The 22423-nt window shown below is 42.7% G+C and overlaps 1 protein-coding gene across 1 annotated transcript; it reads left to right on the top strand.

Moving 5' to 3' along the window:
• Positions 1–13067: 13067 nt before the first annotated feature.
• On the top strand, positions 13068–14021 carry Or6q1 (olfactory receptor family 6 subfamily Q member 1). Its single transcript, XM_070031838.1, has one exon. The coding sequence runs from the start codon at positions 13068–13070 to the stop codon at positions 14019–14021; it is 954 nt and encodes a 317-aa protein (XP_069887939.1).
• The last annotated feature ends 8402 nt before the right edge of the window (positions 14022–22423 follow it).

The following is a 22423-nucleotide window of genomic DNA, read 5'->3' as shown; positions in this document are numbered from 1 at the left end:
AGGGGATCATTGTCTGAGGTTAGTACTCATTAAAAATGAAAGACTCTATCAGAAAATAAGTAAAGAAGAAAGGACTGGGGACAAAGTCTAGGTGGTGGGGCCTGCCCGAACTGTTAAGCTCAAATCCCTGCATTATTCAAACAAATAAACAAACAAGCATCCACACCAAAACCAGCCACACAATACACCAACCAACTAATCAAAGAAACACACAAAACCAAGTGTTTATGTGAAAGGTCAGATTTTTTTTTTTGTAGTCCACTGGAGGCGCTCCTCAAGTTAGGAAAATCAAAGTAAGAAATAATCCAACATGTTATAGCCAGTGTTCCTCCTCTCCATATTATAATGGCAGACTAAATATATAAGTGTATCCTGCTGGCATTCTATACTGTATTACTAAAAGACGTGTTGAAAAAAGGTAGTTCAACTATAAAATACACTTTAATACACAATTAAAAGAATACATAAACCTCATATCTAAAATATACTTAGAACTCAAAAAGTTAAATCCCCAACAACAAATCCTCAAAGAAACAACTGTTCCATTAATAAGTGGGCTAAAGACTCAAAGAGATATTTCTCTGAAGAAGAAATAAGAATGGCCAAGAGACACATGAAGAAATGCTCAACTTCTCTAGCCATAAAAGAAATGCAAGCTGGGTGCTGGTGGCTCACGCCTGTAATCCTAGCTACTCAGGAGGCTGAGATCTGAGGATCACAGTTCAAAGCCAGCCTGGGCAGGAAAGTCCGTGAGACTCTTATCTCCAATAAATCACTCAGAAAACCAGACATGGTGTTGTGGCTCAAGTGGTAGAGCGCTCGCCTTGAGCTAAAGAGCTGAGGGATAGCGCCCAGACCCAGAGTTCAAGCCCTACGATCGACCCGACCCCCCCCACTCCAAAAAAAGAAATGCAAATCAAAACAACACTGAGATTCCACCTCACCCCAGTTAGAATGGCTATAATCAAGAACTCTAATAACAACAGATGCTGGAGGGGATGTGGACAGAAGGGAACCCTACTGCATTATTGGTGGGAGTGTAAACTTGTTCAACCACTTTGGAAAGCAGTATGGAGGTTCCTCAAAAAACTCCACATAGAGCTCCCCTATGACCCAGCAACCCCACTTTTGGGCATTTACCCAAATGATCACAAACAAGGCCATACTAAAGCTACCAACACAACTATGTTTATGGCAGCGTTGTTCACCATAGCTAAGATATGGAACAAACCCAGATGCCCCAGATCAAGAAAATGTGATATCTGTCTGTCTGTCTGTCTGTCTGTCTGTCTGTCTGTCTGTCTGTCTGTCTGTCTGTCTATAGGAATTCTATGCCTCCATCAGAAAGAATGACATTGCCCCATTTGTTAGGAAATGGAAAGACTTGGAAAAAATCATATTAAGTGAAGTAAGCCAGGCCCAAAGAAACATAGGTCCCATGGTTTCCCTTATTTACAACAACTAGTGTACATCTAGGATAATCTTACCAGACAAGCAGAAAAGGTAAAAAACTATATATGTATGACCATACAAGATGATGCTAAGTGAAATGAACCCCAAGATATGGACACGAGTTTTTTTTCTTTGTTGCTGTTGTTTTTATTGTACTATGTGATTTTTTTTTGTTTCTTTTGTATGTTCTTTCCCTATGGTATAACCCCTGTTGTCACTGCATTTGATTCCAGTGCCCTGCATCTTGTATATACATTTGGGAGGGGAAGGGAAATAACAAAACTCTGAAACAAGGATACAGGCTGCCCCATTGTAACAATGAGACTCACAAGACACTATGTTGAAACAAACTTTATATATTGGGGGGGGTGGAGGTTTATGATATGAAGACAAAGTATTATTGACAGAAGGAAAAGTAGGTAAAAGGAGAGAAGAAAGGGGAGCACTATTGGGGTCTGGGTTTGAGAACAGAGACTACCTCTGTCTCCTGGCTTCCACCTTGCTGGTTTCCCTCTGAATGCCTCTGGCTGACTGGCCAGCTATTTATTCTTCCTAGTTGCTTCTCATCAGTCTTTCATGCTGGAGTAGAAGAGGATTTTCACCCTGCAGAATCAAAGCTACTGCTAAATTGAGTCCGAGCTCAAAAGGCAATTTTCCCACTGAGTAGAAACCAAGCACTGACGTAATTGAACATCCCTCCTGCTTAGGCCAGCTCAGAATGTCACAGAGTAACTATCCTGTATCTGCTGTGAGAGGAAGTGGTGGCGAACAGTTCATTCTTGCTACCTTATTCATCTCTAACTATATCCTGGTCAGGTCCTATTAGTTCACTAATTTTAGGGATGAGACAGTTAGTTAGCTCCCAGCATTGACTTGCTGAAGGCAGTGTTTCCGCGGAGGAAATGACGTGGATCCAAGGCTATGATGATTTACACTGGACAACACTGCCCTAGGCACTTCGGGAGAGTAGGAAAATAGAGCCTTATCATTCAGTAGGGAAGAGAAGATAGCTGTATCTGAGTCATGCAGGCTGGATCTTCATGATGAAATCATGGAAAATGATGTGATGTGGTTAAGATAGGTTAAAGGGCGCATCCATCTGCAAGGACCTTGGGGCTCTCTTACCATGTTAAGCTTTGGCCTCCGGCCCCCTGTGATTATGGACAGTGCATGCTCCACCCCGTGATTCTCCTTTTGATCTATGGTAAAGGAATTTCCGGAGTCCCTTTGTCAAGGAAAAGATCGTCCTGCTTGAAGACAATCCTCAAGACTTCTGGAGGAAATTCTTTGGGAGGAAGGCAATGTGGCATGTGTACATTCAGGGTAGGTGGCCCTCAGTCACACACTCTATAGGGATTATGAGCTCCTTAAGGGTGAAGGATGAGTTCCTTCCTTTCCATTCCCCCTCCCCCCACTTTGATTCTCCTTCCCTTCCATGTTTTCCCCCTCCTTCCTCTTGCTCTTCTTTTTTCTTCCTTCCTTCCTTCTCTCTTCCTTCCTCTCCTTCCCTCCCTCCCTCCCTCCCTCCCTCCCTTCCTCTTTCTTTCTCCTTTCTTCCCTTCCTTCCTTCCTTCCTTCCTTCCTTCCTTCCTTTCTTTCTTTCTTTCTTTCTTTCTTTCTTTCTTTCTTTCTTTCTTTCTTTCTTTCTTTCTTTCTTTCTTTCTTTCTTTCTTCCCTCCCTCCCTCCCTCCATTGCTTCCTTCCTTCCTTCCTTCCTTCCTTTATTCTCTCTCTCTCTTTCTTTCCTTCTTTTTTTTTTTCATTTGACATGGGCCTTATTTTCGTAATCCAGCTTGCCTAGAATTTGGGATCATCCTGCCTTAGTCTACTAAGTGCTGGTATTACAGGTATATAACACTATATCCCAGTGGTATGTCACATTTACATTGTACTGAGTCCAGCTCAGAGAGCCAATCAGTATTTATTTTACCTATTTATTAGAGCTAATTAGTTGTATAAGGAGATTTTTGATCTCTCTTTCTCTAAATATGTCTTGAGTCTCACCCTCCCTGTCACCCTCCCCCTTCCTCCTCCCCCTCCTACACCCATCTCAACACGCTTCTGCTCTGTTTCCATATATGTACATAAAGTACTTTGACCATTTTCACTCTACTTCCCCCTCTCCATTTTCCTTCCCCCTCCCATAGTACCTTCTCCCCAGAAACACATGTTTCACCTTCCTACCTTCCTAAGCATTTTTGTTACAGGGCATGCTAACTGCCAAAGGGGCATCACTGTGGTATTTCATACATGTATAATATGTACAATATTTCAATCAGCTTGATTAAAATTAAAATGGATTACTACTGCTCATGATTTTCCAGTGTAGTGGGTAAGGGGTAGGAACATGGAGAACCTGGCCTTGGAGGAAGGCCTCATATTGGCAACACACCTGGAGCTCCTGAGATTTGATATCACCTTGTGCTGGAGTGGCTTAGAACCAGAGGTTTTGCTAATGCCGCTAGCTGGCACGGCACCTCCCTTGGCCCCCTATCCCCAAGTCTTCAACACGGGGCCTCCCACGTAGCCTTTGCATAGCCCTGGAGGCAGGGATTTTCATGATTTATTATCTTCTTTCCTTTGTTGTTTGAGAGCTTCTACCCTCCATGGAGACCAGGTCCCGTGGGTCACCCCTGGGCGGGGGGGTTAGAGGCTCATTGGCAGAGTGTGAGTCACTTGCTTTAGCCACTGATAACCCCTGTTCCATCCCTTTCTGATTCAGCCGTGGTAGATGTGTCTTCTCCCTTTGGTTCAGAGAAACTGTGCTTCCCAATTTTGGGCTCCATTTCCAGGAATCCCAAATTACTTGCCTTTGTCACTAGCTGCCATGTTCTGAGTATGTTTAGTCTATGAGGAGAAAGAAGCTGAAGAAAGACATGAGGAGAAGTAGCAAGGGGCAGGTGAGTGGTTCCCCATGGAGATCTGTGCATGCTTGCATCCAGGCCATTTAGCTTCAGGTGTAGATCAATATTTGACTCAAACCAATACATATCCAGAAACAGAACTACAGGAGCTGGTGCCAGGAAGGAGTGTTATCCATGAACTCGAGCTAATTTAATGATTCCCAAATTCGGTATAATCAAATTCTTTCTTCAGAGTTCCCTTCAAGTTTGTTACTGAACGTTTCCCTTTTTCTTGTTGAAAAGCTCTTTGGGAGCTCTTGGAGTTCTTCAGGCAAGGAGACCCGAGTCACAAAGAACTGAAGTGATTTACTTAGGCTCACCATCAGTAAGCTTGCTGAGGGGATGTTTGGGGACTTTCAGATTCAGCAGGTGGCGGCTTCTGTCCGGCCACCTCAAAGAAACCTTCAGTCTAAACAAAATTAATTTGTTTCCTATTCACGCTCAGCTTCATGGCCATTCCTAGAGTCTCACTGGATTCCTACCCACTGGGGGTGGAACATGCGGCGCCCACAGCAGCATGAACAATAGAAGCAGGAGAGAAAGGACTTAACATAGTGGGGAAACCTTCCCATTCGCCAGCTCGAGTCAGATAATATCCTGGGGGATGGGGGAGGCAGGGTTTGGCCATGGGTGTCTCGGCAGAATGGGCATCATTACTTTGGAGAGCAAGAGCTGGTAGCATAGCAGGTTGGCTTTCTGCCTTGGTTCTTTTCTGCTCTAGTGGTCATTCTGGGATGCCAAGGGTCTGGGGTCTGTTTCACACATGACTGGAGAAGGCTCGCATTTCTTTCCCTCTGCTTCCATTTTTCCATTTGTTCCCACCAAGGGAAGGCCATACGTGAATAGCATGGAGGGAAGGATATTAGATATCAGTTTTTCTTAGGACTGAAGATCCTGCAATCAGGTAAGAAACATTCAGTTCATGAATCAGATCTGGTCTAGGAAATGGAACACTTCCCCTCACCCCCCCTCCCAGGGAGAGGTGGTATGGGGAAAGATGGCTGGCTCTGTATTTTCATGTTGATTCTATCACATGGCTTCTCTCCTCTTCCTAGCTACTGGGCAATTACAGATGCTTAGGACTTGGTAGATCAGAGTTCACAAATGGCACAAATAGTATTGCTTTCCAGAGAAAGTACAATTAAATCCCATGGCTAAGTAACAAATCGCCTGTGAGACTCGATTTCAGGCCAGGGGCAGAAGTTGCTCCTCCTGTCTGAGATATCATCCTGGAGGGAACCGTCCATCTTGGAGCTGAGAGGCAGCGTGGGTGCAAGGACCACACCCAAATAAGATGGCTCTTGCGTGGCTATCAGTGGGCGTCCCTTCCTGCTCATCTCTTTGAAGACAGATACCTGAAAGAGGGAAGGCATGGCATTGGAAGCAGGCATCTATTCTTCCAGTCATCTTTTTGCATGTAGACTACATGCCAGTGACTCTTTTTGGCAGTGTCAACACAGAGATAAGCAAGAAGAGGCCGGCACTATCTTCATGTGTGTGTGTGTGTGTGTGTGTGTGTGTGTGTGTGTGTGTGTGTGTGTGTGTGTGTGTGTGTGTGCACGTGCGAGTCTCTATGTGCATGTGTGTGTGTGAGATTACATAATGAGACAAATGAATATCTCATAGAGTTAAAAAAAATGAAGCTAGGATCCACAAAAGAAAAGAAAAGCAAGCTGAGAAGGGACTCAGAAAGCTGTGGGGTTTTGCACTTCCAGACAGGTGGTCAGAAAGGGCTTCTCTGATTAGATGGCCTTGTGCAGAGAATTGCAGGAAGTGTAAAAGGAAGCCACACAGAGAGGGAAGAGGGAACAATCATAGCACAGGCCCTGAAATTTCACTTACTGCCCTTTCCTTCCCTGTTTAGACCAGCCCTGCAGTGAGTATATCATTCTCCTGATTGGAAGACGAAATCACCGAGGCTCAAAACCACTAAATAACTTCCCCCAAATTATAGCCAGTGCCCGATGGAACCAGAGTCAGACTATTCTTGTCTGATTCTAGAGAGAGGCACTGTTCACAGTTGCATGCTACAAGTGAGGTGTTCTGTGACTCTCTTTGCCACGGGAGTGGGGAAAAGAAGCATGCCGGGAGGTAGGGCAGAGGGCAATAAAGAGCAGGACTCTGGGATCCTATAGTTCCTTCTGTCTCTCTCCCAGTGTCTGTCCCCACACTGGCTGGCTTCCATTGGTTATTATCTGAAATCATTGCCTGGATCTAAGTAAGTTCATTTTCCAACTCCTTTCACCTTTGAGGACAAGTCTCTGGACCAAGGAAAAATCCAGCCCCTTTCCTCTCCTCCCTGCCCTTATCAGGTGTGTTACACAGCCACACAAATAGCTGCAGGAACCAATTTTAATTTCCTTGCAGGAGGCCCAAACAGTTTTTTTTTTCTTTCCATATTTGTTAGCCAAGAAACCACTCTTTTGAGGACACAAATTGGGCCAAGTTCCTGGGCGGTCTCTCTGCTTGTTCAGGGATTGTCCTGTGTGACCCTGATCCTGTCCCCTTGGTCATTTATCCCCTGCCTGGCACTTGGTTAATAAAGTTTTCTCAACCTCAAGGAGGATGCTGATGCGGTTAATAGGCCTGGGAGCCTCCCCAGGCTCCTGCAGGTTGCTGTTGCTTGCAGGAGATTCCTCCAGTATGGCTGTGAGCTACAGAGAAATTAACCTCACAGCGAGGGCTGGGAGCCAGTGTCTTGAGGCATTTCATTCGGTGAAATGAAAAGGCAGAGGGAGGTGGCCTGGTGTGGTGGGAAGGGCACACAGCTTTGCTGTCAGAAAACCTCGGGGTTTGCCTCCCTTCTCTGCCATAGAAGTTTCTTTTTCTTTTTCTCTAAAAAAATCTGTACAAGCTACTTGCTGTCTCTGCACATCAGACCTTTTAATTTGTTTGAGAAAACAAAGACAAAAACACCCCTCTCAGGATAGACCACTGGGGTCGTAATGTTGTTGGAAACAAATAGAAGAATAGCAGAATCGGGTCCATGGGTAGGGTTTCAATGTGTATTCCCTGCTGGTTTGGAGACAGGCTCTCACTGACCTTACCATCACAGGGCCAGAGGAGGTAAGGGTGGATACCAAGTGGGATTTGCAATGCCCAGCGGTTCCTGGAACTCTTTATTTAGAAAGTGTTCCTCATTAGCTTCTCTCTGGAGACTTGCAAGATTTCCTCAGAAACTCATCCAGTGGTTGGTCGTCAGTAGGCATTGACTTCCAACCGAGGCTCCTCCACTGCATTTCAGTTAGGAGGTGGGGGAGATCTAATGCCTGAACACTGGTGTCTCTGCCCTGGCCCTGCCCATGTCTTCAGTGGCCTTCTCTCCTCTCTCCCCTGGCTTGCGGGGATGCCTCACTTGGCTTTGCCTTCTCCTGGTCTTCACCACCCTTCCTGAGATCTAATTGGGGTATTTGTGTCTTGGTCTCTTCCGTTTTCCTTCTAGGCCAAATGAGCTGTTTCCTTCTTTGTTCTCCCAGATATATGCTAACTAATGCATCGTGTCTTTTTTTTTTGTGATATTGGAGTACTTCTGTGTCTCAACTGAAAGAGGAAGAGCTGTTGAAAGGACAGGGCTTGGAACTCATCGACTGTGGGAGGCTCCACACAGGGCACAAGGCCTGATGTGAATGAAGCAGTAGTAGGCACAGAGATGTGCATCATCTACAGCAGTAAATCATTTGGCTGTCATGTTGCAGATTCCAAAGTTTGCCAAGACTTAGAGAATTGTGATTTCTTGTTTTCTCTTTCCTTCCTCCCTCCATCTCTCCGTCACTCCCTCCCTCCCTCCCTCCCTCCCTCCCTTCCTTGCTTCCTTCCTTCCTTCCTTCCTTCCTTCCTTCCTTCCTTCCTTCCTTCCTTCCTTCCTTCCTTCCTTCCTTCCTTCCTTCCTTCCTTCTCTCTCCTTTCTCTCCTTTCTCTCTCTCTCTCTCTACTACTCTCTCCCCTCCTCTTCCTCCTCCTCCTGTGTAGTACTCAGGTATGAACACAGATACTTGCACTTTTATGATTTGGGCCATACCTCCAGAATTCTTTTTGATTTAGTTTGATTTAGTTTTTCCCAGGTAGGGTCTTGAGGTTTTTTTGTCCAGGCCTGCCTGGGATTGCAATCTTCCTACCTACATTTCCTGCATAACTGGGATTACAGATGCATGCCACTACATGCCCAGCTTGTTTGTTAAGATGAGGTGTTACTAAATTTTTATGTGGGTTGAATAGCAATCTTTCTGATTTATGCCTTGCTAGTAACTGTAACTAAGGATATGTATTTCAATGCCTGGCTCTATTAAAAAATGGAGGCAGGGTCTTCATACATTTTCTAGGCTAACTTTGAAGACTTGCACTCAAGATCCTCTGTTCTCAGCCTCCTGAGTAGTAGGATTACAGGCATGAACCACCAGGCCTGGCAAGATTCTCTCTTTTTCAATTGAATGAAAGTAAATTCATACATAGTTAGACACTGCATAAGTTCATGTTGTGCAGCGGTGGGCTGCATGTGTGACAGTAGTCCTAGGAGACCGTGTGGCTCAGGTGGCATAGCCATTGTAGTTCATGTAAGTATACTCTGGGATGTTCACTCAGTCACCAAGTTGCTTTATGATGTATTTCTCAGAACCTACTGCTGGTATTCACCTGTGCAAGACTGAGTGTTAGGAAATGACGTAATGGGACATTCAGTTATTTTATTCATTCCAACTTGTTGAATGGCTGACTCCATTTGACAGCTTGAGCACATTCCTTCTGTCCCAACGCAATTGGGTATTGGGCAGTGGAGGAAGAGCGAGCAGAGATTCGAGGGTGTTCTTCTGATCATCTAGTGAGAGTTTGAGCTTTCGGTTTGGAATCCCAGCAATGTCTCTCTGTGCTTTGTTAATTAGGGATGAGGGGAGGGGGATGTCAATAATGAACACTGGGCTTCGCAGCAGCCTTCAGTTCCCCACACATGTCCCACAGGTATCTTCCTAGGCACCATTTCCTCAGGGGTGACAGATGATTTGGGGACAGCGTGGCTGCTCGTGTTGGCAGAGGTGTTAAGTGGAGTAATTCTAGCTTAACACAGTGCAAGGATGTTCTTTTTCACCCATGTAGCAGTCTAAACTGAGTTAAAGATTATTACATGGCCTGAAACCAACCACACACACACACACACACACACACACACACACACACACACACACACACACACACACACACACCTTATGAAGGAGCAAATGTGGTGAGGTAATCTATCTGTGGCTTACAATGCTTAAACTACTTATAATCTGGCCATGTATGAATAAGTTTAATGACCCTGAGCTGTTTCCTTCAAGCAATCGAGGCTCTTTCCATCTTTTGGCTCCAAGACAGGAAAGAGATAGTGGAAAAGACACACATACCTCTTAATAATACCAATCATAGATTAAATGCATCATTGACTGGATTCAGGTGGGGGTGAAAATGTAGTCCCTGGCAGCTATCTCCTGGCAATGACTATTCTGAAGAAGGGGAATCATGGATCTATCTCTCTCTCTCCCTCCCTCCCTTCCTTCTTCCCTCCCTCCCTCCCTCCCTCCCCCCTTCCCTCTGTGTTTCAGATTTTGAGGAACAAAGCAGGGTATTTCAGTGTAACTAATCTGGACCTGATACAAACCCTCAGGCTCTCCCATCCTCTCTGTGAGCTATGCATCAGAGAAATGATTATAAAGCTGCTGCTTTGTACCAGACATCCTGGTGGGTGTTAGAGGGCATCTGCTCTGTACCAGGATCATCTTCATCATCATGGTTTCTGGTACAGAGCAGGTTGGCTTGGCTTGAAGGTCCGTTTGGAGGAATTGGAGGGGAGGGGCCACAGAGGAAAAGCTCCCAAATGGAGATAGTGAAGAAAGGTGAGTTACAGCTGCAAGGACAGGGCAAGATTCAGAAAGAAGAGTAGCAGTTCATAGACAGGGTAGCCAAGATAGCATCCTGCAGCTCCAGGGCTTGAGATATGTGCTTCCGAATCTTACTTTCTTCATGACTATAAAGAAAAGAAAGTACCTTTCTGAGAACTTCACTGCACAACACCTGTTTGTTACCTGGCAGATGCCAGACTCTTACAGGACCTGGGTATAGTAAGTATATCCATTAGGAAAGGTGTACAGTGTGCTGTTCTGAGATTGTTACATTCTGAGCCAGATTGCACAGTGGTGTGTGTGTGTGTGTGTGTGTGTGTGTGTGTGTGTGTGTGTGTGTGTGTGTGTGTGTGTGTGTGTGTGTGTGTAAGTATGCAGAGATTATGTCCTGGACCCAACAGAAGCATGAAGCATGCAGGGCTACAACACAATTCTTCATCCAGGAAGCTTGTGTTTACAGGCTGGCACTGTGGGAATGCTGGCCTATGGACTCAGGCAGTGGAGAAGATGCACACAGGAATCCAAAGACTGCGACCTTGCTCCTTTCTGGGTTTGGGTCACCACATGCTTTCATTGTCAGGAAATCATGGAATGCTGAAGCCAGAGCAGCTTGTTTAATTGTTTATATGGGAAAGGGCAAGTACTTAAACTTTGGTAAACCTGGATTCCAGTTCTAGTTCAGGCATTTGTGACCACAGGGAAAACACATTTTGTTCCTTCAATGGGTCAGGAAAAGTGAATAATTCGCCCAAGGTTACAGAACTCACATGTAATATTATTTCAATCATCAGTGATAACAAACTACTGCAAAGCTTATAGAGGGCTGGGGGAAGGGCAGGAAAAGAGACACAATAGAGAAGGTTATTCTGAGAAAAATATATGCGCTTTTGAAATAGCATGGAGGGGGGAACTCTTGGGTACAATTAATCCACATTTAAAAATATATATGACAGGAAAGCAAAACAGGATCTCTTGGGGAAGGTGGGCATCAGAGAGACAAGAAAAAGGAAGAGGGTTAGTGATATGGCCATAGTAGTTATTTGCATATATGCAAACAGAACAAGGAAACCTGTTGAAATTGTTTTAGAACAAGCGTGGGGGAGAAGGGAGAGGGCGGGATCTCGATCAGGATATATTATATGCATGTATGGAAATGTCACAACGCTCCCCCACCCCAACCCCCACCCCTGTAACAGATGCAGGTTAATTAAGAAAATAGGGTCTTAAAATAGCAACCATCAATTATTTAGCTCACCAATGTTCAGTATGGTGGTGGCTCAGTGGGGAAGCCTAGCATCAGTTTTGCTATTTTGACTAGGGATTGGAGGAGCTACGTCTCAGATTTTCTTGTTCATCTGGGCTGGTATATTAGTGTTGACTCTTAGTGGGCACTTGGTCTAGGGCTGAGGGCTGGAGACAAACTCAGGCCTTTCCACAGGACATGTCAGCTTCATGAAACAGGAAGTAGAATTTGGATTTCAAGAAGCAGGAAGCAGAAGCTTCCTTAAGAAGGAAACTGGTACAGTGTTATTTCTCAGTCTGCTGTTACTCACCCGGCCCTGATTCAAGGGCAATAGGTACTATTTCCTCTTTTCAATGGGAAGAATACTAGGAAATATTTGGACTGTGTATAAAAATGGGCAGAGCAATGGGCACCATACATGTGCTTGTTTAATCTCGAAATAAGACAGGTTTCATCTATTGTACCTCTTATTGTGTGTTTTACAAAATGAGAATTATCTAGTTCTTATTCAAGCTGGATCTTGTTGGTCCTGTTTTAATAGCTCTATTCATTCTCTGGGCCCAATGACATTCTTGGTTATTGGCTAACATGTTTTATATTTACAACTCCCCAGTCTGGTCTTCCTGTCTCTTTTCTTGTTGTTTTCAAACCTCTTATTGTTTTCATACTGTTATTGCTCTGCCCAGACCTTATCAAGGCTCATAGGTGTTCTTAACTTGAATTTCAACTTTTTACATTAATTTAGCTAATATTCTTCATTACGTGGCCCTAGCCAAGCTCAAGTCTCATACTCTATTCCAGAAGTCAATGCATTGAAGTTCTCCATAACATTCACACACCCAAACAAGATGCTAAGGCTCTATAGAGATTACCTGGATTAAAATTTCATTGTTCTGCTGGGTACTGGTGGTCCCTGCCTGTAATCCTAGCTACCCAGAAGGCCGGGGATCATGATTCAAAGCCAACCTGGGCGGGAAACTCCTAGAGATTCTTTAACCACCCAAAAGCTCAAAATGAAGCTGTAGCTTCAACGTAGAGCACAAACCTTGAATAAGAAAGTTAAGGGGGCAGCTCTCAGACCCTCAGTTTAAGTTCCAGTACTGGCCTTTAAAAAAATATCACACTTTTAAAAGGTTTTTCCTCCTATTCAAAGCCAGGTATGCTTAGCCAAACTCTTAATTTCTATGGCAAACTGTACTGACTTGTAATTTCCCAAATCCACAATGATCTTCACCATGTCTGAGATATATACCTGCAATATCTTCTCTACTTCTCCACCTTTTATTTCATTAACTTATACTTCTCTTTCAGGTTCAATATTAGACAGTCCTTCCAAGAAGATTTCTCAAGATGGCTTAAGTTTCCCTGCTACTTCCTACCATAATCCCCTGTCTTATTTCTATCTAGAGTTTTATCATTTTGTACTAGACCACTCTTGTGTCCATCACTGACTAAAAGAATTCTTTGTGGCTATGGTCAGTATCTTGATTTTACTGTCCTCTTTTGCAGTGGAAAGTGTGTTAATCCCACATCCTTCCAGGTTCTGATTGAATTTCATGGTCTCTGTAAGGCTATGACTCTACTGAGTCCTCATTCCCATATATGCAGCCACATCCTCAGAACTGGACCCAGGTCACAGAGTTCGTCATGGTGGGCTTTGCTGAGGTGTACGAAGAACGCTTCCTTTTCTTCACACTTTTTCTCATCATGTACCTGTTCACCTTGGCAGAGAACACGGCCATCATCTTAGTGGTAGGCTTGAACCATCGACTACAGAGACCCATGTATTTCTTCCTGACACATTTGTCCTGCCTTGAAATCTGTTACACGACTGTCACGGTCCCCAAGATGCTGGCTGGTTTTGTGGATGTCAACGGGGGCAAAACTATATCCTATGCTGGCTGCCTGTCCCAGCTCTTCATCTTCACCTTCCTAGGAGCTACCGAGTGTTTCCTACTGGCTGCCATGGCTTATGACCGCTATGTGGCCATTTGCATGCCACTCCGCTATGGGTCCTTAGTGTCCTGGGGTACCTGTATCCGTCTGGCAGTTGCTTGTTGGCTGGTTGGCTTTCTCACACCCATTTTGCCTATCTACCTCATGACTCAGTTGACATTTTGTGGTCCCAACGTTGTGGATCACTTCTTCTGCGATGACTCGCCTCTGCTTGCTCTGTCCTGCTCCGATGTCACGCTGAAGGAGACCACGGATTTCATGGTGTCTCTGGCAGTGCTCCTGGCCTCCTCTACAGTCATTGCTGTGTCCTATGGCAACATTGTCTGGACACTGCTGCACATCCGCTCAGCTGCGGAACGTCAGAAGGCCTTTTCCACGTGTGCCGCTCACCTCACAGTGGTGGGCATCTTCTATGGCACACTTTTCTTTATGTATGTCCGGACCAAGGTGGCTTCCTCCATTAACTTCAACAAGGTGGTGTCTGTCTTCTACTCCATTGTCACACCCATGCTCAACCCTCTCATCTACAGCCTTCGCAACAAGGAGGTGAAGGGAGCCCTGGGACAAGCCTTGTCCCTCAAGTCTTGGAAAAGGAAGTGAAGAGTCAGGTGGCTCTTCTTTAAGATTGCTTTAAAATTTCTTTAAAAAGTTCTCTTCTCTCCTCCCTTGTACCCCATTTTATTTCTATAGAGACTTTCTAAAGCTGCCTAATTCCGCTAAGATATTTACACCTACATTTCTCTTCTAGTTTTTTTTTGATCCCCCCCCCAACTTTGCTTGTCTTTATCCATCCATTGTATTGCTTCTTCATTTAGTATCTATTTTCTGTCCTATCTTGTTCCCAAATCTCCATCTCTTTCCCAAGAATTGGATAATTCTTGTGTATTATTCTTACTGAACGTGTTTTCTAAGCTATTTTTAAAAGCATGTACCTCTTTTCTTCCTTCTATGTCCATGGTTCATAGGTTTTGTCTTTTAAATATTACCTCTGGGGTCTTGTTTTTAATTTTTTTTCTTTATTTCTCTCTGAATGTTCTAATTTTCTTATTTTTCCTTCAAGCCCTGGCATTGTTTTCTACACTGTCTAGTTTATTGGTGAGGTTTTTGAATTAGTTTTAAAAAATGTTACATACTGAAATTTTCATTTCCAAATTCCCAGTTTGTTTCTCAGAATTTATATCTCTTAAAAATTGAATTCCACTTTCATATCTTGTATTGTCTTCTTTATTTCATTCAGCTTTTTGTTTGTGTTACCTTTGAATTCATCCACGTATTTATTGATGTTCTTGAATTTGTTGATCATTATTACAATCACTCTTGAATTCCTTGGTTAGCATTTTATCCACGTCACTGTCTTTAGAATCTATTACTGTGGAATTAAGCTTTTGAGGAGTTTCTTCTCCATTGGGATTTGCATATCTAGGACAAAGTCATTGGTTGGAGACTTTAAACACCTGTGATGTTCCAATGATGCATTTTCAATGTTTAAAGCAGGATTAAGTTGTGGCAGAATTGAGGTACCAGTTCTCTGTTTGGACTGGGGTATAACTCAGTAGCCAAAATTGCTCAAAGTGAATAAAGCAGTAGGCCTGATTCCACAATACTGCTCAGGGAGGAGAATGCTACCTGCAGTGCTAATGACAACTGATACACACAAACACAAACTTTTTATAGAAATGTAGTAATAACCAGTTAAAAACATTCACTACTACCCAGTAACATTAGAGGAATAAAGCATGAGCTAAGAAGATAAATACAAAGAAAACAAAATGAAAAAGAAAGAGAATTCAACAACCAATTAATGAACAAAACAAAACAAAAAGCAAAAATTCCACAAACTGAAAATCCAAGGACAATAGCAATACAACCACCACTACCACCACCAACAGCAGCAGCAGGCAGCAACAACAACAAGAACTAAAACAAAACAAACCAAAGTTCAAAAATTAGATGTTAAATGGAGAACTAATGCAAGGAACGCTTAAAAGCAAAAAAAAAGTGTAAAAAGTAGAATAGAAAAAAGTATAGAAAAGCAAGCAAGGAGAAAAAAGAAAAAAAATGGAGAAAATAAAATTAAAATTAAGAAAAAGAGGGAGAGAGGACAGGATTCCAGTCCTCTAAGGATCATCAATTGTGTGAACACAGTACCAAATCTTGCTGTTTACTGACTAGCACTATTTTTCTAGACCATTTCAGCTATACGCCATCCAGCAAGAGAAGAGTCTGGAGCCCATCTTTAGAGAATGCTCTGGGGCAGGGAAGCCTTCTGAGTATAGAGTCAATGTCACCACAGACTCTAGAGTGCTGCATCCTGATAATCTCTCCCCACTGTTCCCTCCTGCTCTCTGAGCTCTGGTAGCTGCTCCTCCACGTAACTGTCCAGATGGGAAGTGACTTCCTTTCTTCTCTGCAGCTCTTCTCAGTTTCCCACCTTGTGGAGAGGCACAGAGGTATCTCCGACTCTGAGTCAGAACCCCGTAGCTTGCCCAGCTTTGCAGGCTAACTTTCAGTGGACAAACAGCCCTTGCTGTAGATTCTGAGAGACAGAACAATTTGGACTTCCAAGGCTACGAAGTCAGAGAGGGAGTCCTATCAAATGGCTTCTTGCCCCTGTGCTTGTTACTGAGTGGCAGGAAAAACTAAGAACTTCCCCCGTGCCCGTGTGCAAGGTTAGGTTACAAACCTTATGGGTATTGAGTCCATAAATCTTATAGGAATTGAGTTAATTGTGCCTTTTTTGGGGGGTGGGGAAATCTTTCCTTTTTCTTTTCTGCTGCTTTTCTCTCGGCTCTTTCTACTGGTCTCCTTATCCTCTCTAAATTTTCTGTTATTTATGTATTTCTATTATTTTAAAATAAAGTTCTGGCAGTATTTATTACTGTCATTTAAAAGCAAACTTCTGTCTGCAGGTTTTCTGAGGTTTTCGGCTCTTCGATTCTTTGGTTTGCAACACTGCCCTCTACAGGTGAGTGCTCTCTGAGCTCCATGTTGGACACATGCCCACTGAAGCTGTTTTTCTCAAACTCTGTTCTACTTTTCAAAAATTCTCATCAAAATACGTTTCTTTCTGTTTGGTACTGAAAATCCAGTGCCTTTCTACCATCATCTTCCTCAAAGGGTATCTAGCTCTTTCTGGTCCATTTGTCGAAGATGCTAGCAAAAAGTGTGTGGCAGTATTCTGATATCTATTTACTTTCTTGAGATAGAGTTTCACTGTATGACTCAGGGCTAGCCTGGAACCTACAGTCCTCTGCCTCTGCCTTACAGATGCTGGGACTGTAGGTGTGTTCTACCATGCTTGGCTTACCTTGCATATTTCAAAGGAGGGTGATGCGCACCAACCAGGCCCTGATTGGGAAGTCAGAAGTTATAGATGTGTAATAGTTAAGAGAAAATGCTCATATTCTATAACAAGAAAAATGTAACCATACTATAGTTTAAGAAGTGAAAGATGTTTTCCTTTTCTAGCAGGAGTGGCAGGTGAATGTTCCAGGTATATGGGTAACTAACTCTGCTTAACCACATTTTTTCCACTTTATTGGGACAATGGCCACTAAGGTGTTGACAAAGAAGAGGTTTCAGGCCAAATCCAGCTCAGGACTTGCTTTTTAATAGCTTGTGAATGGAGAGTGGTTTTCATCCTTTCTAATGCTTAAATAAAAATTAACAGGAAACTTTATCAAGAGCCAAGGGCTGATGGCCCATGTCTGTAATTCTAGCTACTCAGGAGGTTGTGATCTGCAGATCACAGTTCAAAGCCAGCCCGAGCAGGAATATTCATGAGACTCTTATCTCCAATTAACCATCAGAAAACTGGAAGTGGCATTGTGGCTCAAAGTGGTAGAGCTTTAGCCTTGAGTGAAAAAGTTCAGGGATAGCACCTAGGCACTGATTTCAAGCCCCACGATTGACCATCTATCTATCTAATCTATCTATCTATCTAATCTATCTATCTATCTATCTATCTATCTATCTATCTATCTATCTATCTATCTATCTATCTATCTATTGCATTCATGTCAACTGGGTGCCTGGAAGTATATAAACCTTCTGTACCATCTAGACAAATCCTTATATTTAATCTGAAAAGGTTCTAATTTTTGCACCATGTTTGACTCTCATAGTCATCCGATGAATGGAAAATATCTTACTCATATTCAGTAAGTGAAATATATATATGTACATATACATATATACATATATATGTATATATGTATATATGTGTATATATATAAAGTTTATAAATCAAATCTCCTTATTACATAGTCACATACATATATCTTGCCACAATGACAGGTAGAGATTTTTTTTTTTGCTACAGTGGTGTAATAGAATAGTTACAGTAAAGACTCTTTCCATTAATTGGCCCAGAGTCTTGTTGCTATTTACATGGTCAACACTGAGCAAGAGGATAAAGATTGCACAACCTGAATCATAAGGTTTCTTGACCAGATGTAGTAATGGTCAGTTATACTCATCTGTTTGGTGAAAAGTGAGACATACAGCATGAATAATGGCAGGGTGGTAATAATAGTTGGGCACCATTGGATTATTGTAATAAGAGGAGGACTAAGTTTGGTAGGGAACCAGCTGTTTCCACCATAGACCAAACCCCCAGTAACAGCCAAATTTCCATGGGATCTACAAACTTAATCTTTAAAGAAAAACTACATTGTCTTGTTTGAAATACAGGCGGATCCTGCTTTTACATGAGATGGTGTTAGAACACTGATTTGAGAAGATCTCCATGTCACCTCTCTCAAAGCAAGGCTTACAATGATAATTATAGCTTAGCTAGTTCCCTACATGTAGCGAAGTGTATTCCTAAAGACATTTCTAATCATTAGCTGAATGTGGCTTCCAAAAACTACAATGTACAAAAAAGGAAAAAGAAAATGCTGAGCTTGGGACTGGGCAGAAAGGATGGGCAGACTTACTGAGATGGTATTTCTCAGCTGACCAAAAATGTGCAGATTACACTATAGTTTCTTTTAGCACCCTAGTTTTGCCTGGTAGTTAGTGAACTGTCATATTTTCCATACTTAGCATTTTGCATTTTGAAAACCATTTCACTTACTGAATATGAGTAAGATATTTTCCATTCATCGGATGACTATGAGAGTCAAACATGGTGCAAAAATTAGAACCTTTTCAGATTAAATATAAGGATTTGTCTAGATGGTACAGAAGGTTTATATACTTCTAGGCACCCAGTTGACATGAATGCAAAGTAATGAGACTTTTAGATTTCTTACTGATGGAAAGAAAGTAAGACATATTGAGTTATAGACTTCCTATTTATGGCAACAGAGAGAATTTTCATGTAAACCCAAGGACTGTTTTGTGAACTCTGAAAACTTTTCTAAGAATTAATTCAGTAGGCAACATCAATAAAGCAATATCACTTTAGCTTCTTAAAGAATAAGCCTATATTTTTTTAGGTAAATTAAGCAAAATGGCAAAAATGATATTATATGCTCTTAGGAAGAATTCTGTACATGTAAAGACAATCTTGCTTTAATAAAACTTGATATGCAAAAATAACTGAAAATCCCCCAATTTTGTGAGTGTGATTATTTGCAGTACAAGTTCCAAAAAAAATCACTTTCTTAAAAGAACTATGAAGCTCTATCTCCTCAAGAAAGTCCCAGGAGCCCTGTCATTCAATTAATTGATGCCCAGTATTTTGTGGGCTTTAGAGATCTTTGTGATAGGAATGATTATTCTTTAGCTTCTCTAAAGGCTGTGGCCTAGGACCTAGCTTGGAGCAAGAGTGTCTGAACAGTTTCAGTTGTTCAGCAATCAATCAATCCATCAATCAAGAGATGATGTTTTATGACTCCATGTGTGACTTTATTGAATTATTTGACAAATATGTTTGATGCTTACTATGTGGTAGGTACTATTACACATGTTCTGTACATGTTAATTCCTTTTGCTCCTCATTGGTAATTACATGAAGCAGGTGACATTAATATCTTCTCTGGAGGAAAGAGCTCAGCTAACTTACTCATCCAGTGTGCTCAGGGCCTGGGACCAGTTAATACAACTTTTAATCTGTGTACACTGATGCCTTGCCACTTTTTCTTCCCACTCTTTCCCTACTTTGGCGAGATTTCTCTAAGTGTCTACTTTTCAAGTGCTTATTATACGCTTAGAACATTGAAACCCTTATAGCCACAAAAACTTGAAGAGGAAAGCTTGGCTTCATTTTTATATTAGAGGAAATATTTAATATGTGAAGCCCAGGGATTAAGAAACATACCCAAATAAATTAAAATAACAACAGGGAAGAGCCCAAAAGATTTGAAATCAGGTTGTTTGACTCCACTCAGTCACTCTGCCTTGCTGCTTCTTTTCAAAGACCTCTTCCAATGCTAACTTTCCATAAGGAGATGTTCATCCCCCCCTCCCCCAGTATATATTCTGTCCCCTCTTCATACCAGGCACTGAACAAATGGGTGCTTAGGGGGGTAGGGGAATCATAAAATGAATTGAACCCAAAGCTTCTGTTAGGGACAATACTATTTACATTCATGTTTCATCTCCCCCCGTTGGAATGAAATATAGAATAAAAGCAGCTCAGTGTCCTAGAGGGGTCCAGACAGGAGTGATAAGGCTCAGAGAAAGGAGTGTCCTTCTGTCTGAGAGCTAGGGGAAAAGCATCCTTGACTAAGCAGCATGCTCTGCCATCCACCTCTGTTTTTCGCAGTTGAGCTGATGTCTGCCAAGCATTTGTCCTTTTGTGTTCTTTTTAGGGCAGAGGATGATGATGCAGCACTTGGGAAAGAAGAAGCAGAGCAGGAGGCCTGCTCCTGACGCCAAGATGGCAAAGACCTCCACGGCCACTGAGTCTTTACCTTGAGCACTCATATGTGCGGGTACGAAGGACACCCAGACACAAGAGCAGACCAACATACTGATAGTGATAATGCTTGGCTTCATTGAATGTGTCAGGCAGCTGGCGGGCAGGAAGGACTACCAGCAAGCTGACCAGACCTAGCAAACCCAAGTAGCCCAACATGGCACAGAACACTATTATAGCAACTGTGGACCCAGGATCTGTAGAGTTCATAGGCTGTGGAAGCCATCTGCTCACCCAGAGAATGCACAAGGCAGCCTGGAAGAGAGAACAGACACTGTAAATGGGAAGGACTGGGCCTGTCCACTTCCGGATCCGGGAGTCTAGTCACCTGTCATGAAAGGCGGCCACCACCTCGATGGTCTTGGCTAGCACGGTGGAGACACAGACTGTGTCCAAAAGCTGCCTGGCACACAGCACAGGTGAGGGGGCCTGGGTGGCTGATGAACCTGAAGGGGCACAGGAAACAGAGTGCCAAGGAGGCCAGCAGCCGGCAGCTGAGCTGGCGATTATTGGCTCAGATGATGGGAGTGTGATATGTTTGATGAAAATGCCCAAGATGGCCAAGGCAAAGAGGAAGAAGAGAGCTGTGCAGACAGCTAACACTGTGCCTAGCAGTTCTTGGTAGGACAGGAAGTCAAGGTTTTGGGGGGAACACATTGATTTTTCTCCATGTTGGGCCTCTGGTCCACAGGAGACTTCTAACATGTGACACGATCTGAAGGGAAAAGGAGAAAACGGGTCAGAGAACAGAACGGAGAAGCTCCTGGAGACTCTCCCAGAGTGAAGCAGTTTTATGATTTGATTTTCAGTAGTTTGCTCACCAGACTCAGAGTTCCTCTAGTGGTACTGGACGTGGTCCTCAGACTCAGGGCCAAGGACACAGATGGCAGAAATCCTAATGGCAGCTGCTTGCCACACATTGGACCATCATAAAGTAACATTCATCAGCCTACGGAAGTTCTATGTCCTAGGTGGGCTTCTTGCCTTCAAATTGAACAACCATTGAGACAGTGCTATCATTCTTAACTGTAGCTGATTAATTAGGTTTTTATGCATTACATTGTAAAATTTTAGGAATGTTTGCTGAACACTTACTATGTCTGTGTGATGCACCTCCCTTTAAAAAATAAAGACAGTCTTTTCTAAACTATCCCAACGACAGCATCTCAGAGATTTGTATTGCATAGAGTTTTTCAGCAATTCTATGTTCTTATTTGACCTCTTTCCTTGATTTTATTCTCTATGCTCTTAGTTCCATGTCTGCCTAACTTTGAAGTGCACAGACTTCTTCTTCTATATATCATTTCCTTATCTTCTCACCAACATCTTTTGATGGTCCCCCCTCAGCTTCCTTCAGTGAGTGACTCCTTTTCCTTTAAAAGGTTAAAGGGCAGTGTCTGTCTTCTTAAGTAGAGTTTCCAAATGCTTGGCTTCAACAAGTACCTAGATGATGAATCTGGTCTTTCTGTTCCTATTGTTTTCTTTTTCAGTATACCTGTGTCTTATGCCTCCCAATTGCATACTGAAATACACAGTGCTTCTCTGCATGTGTCAATGAGTGGAGACCCATTTCCTACAGAGTGTGAGAAGTAAGGACCTCTATGATCTGGGCCTTTGCTTCTTACCCATCTCCAAAGATAGTAGAGAGTCAACTTCTCTCAGCTCCCTAGTGATTCACTCCCTGGCTTAGTCTATCTTTAATCTTCATTGCTTTTCATCTCTGTTTGTTGTTGAAGGCCCATACATACTGCTCCTTTACTTAGAAATTTCCCCTCATACCCTTCATAGGAATCCATTCTTCTGCTGAATATTGAAGCATATTGACTTTATATTCTAGTTTCTTTATTAAGAAACAAGTGCTGTACTAGGAATGTGTATGGCATGTTATATATGTGTATATAATACACACATACATATGTATGTACACACATATATGTATATGTAGACACATATGTATATATGTATGTGTATATATAAAAATATATATGATATATCATGAGCTCTAGAAGTCCTGTGACCATTCCTGATTTGTTGTTGCTGCTCTTGCATCCAAACAGAAGATGCCTACCCTGGGTGCTATCTACCCTAGTGGATATCTGTTAAATGAATGACATAGAATATAGATTAAGTCATAAGA

This window comes from Dipodomys merriami, unplaced genomic scaffold, assembly GCF_024711535.1.
Source record: "Dipodomys merriami isolate MVZ:Mamm:240054 unplaced genomic scaffold, mDipMer1.0.p SCAF_21, whole genome shotgun sequence".
In the NCBI taxonomy this organism is placed as follows: domain Eukaryota; kingdom Metazoa; phylum Chordata; class Mammalia; order Rodentia; family Heteromyidae; genus Dipodomys; species Dipodomys merriami.
This window is presented reverse-complemented; position numbering and strand designations above follow the sequence as displayed.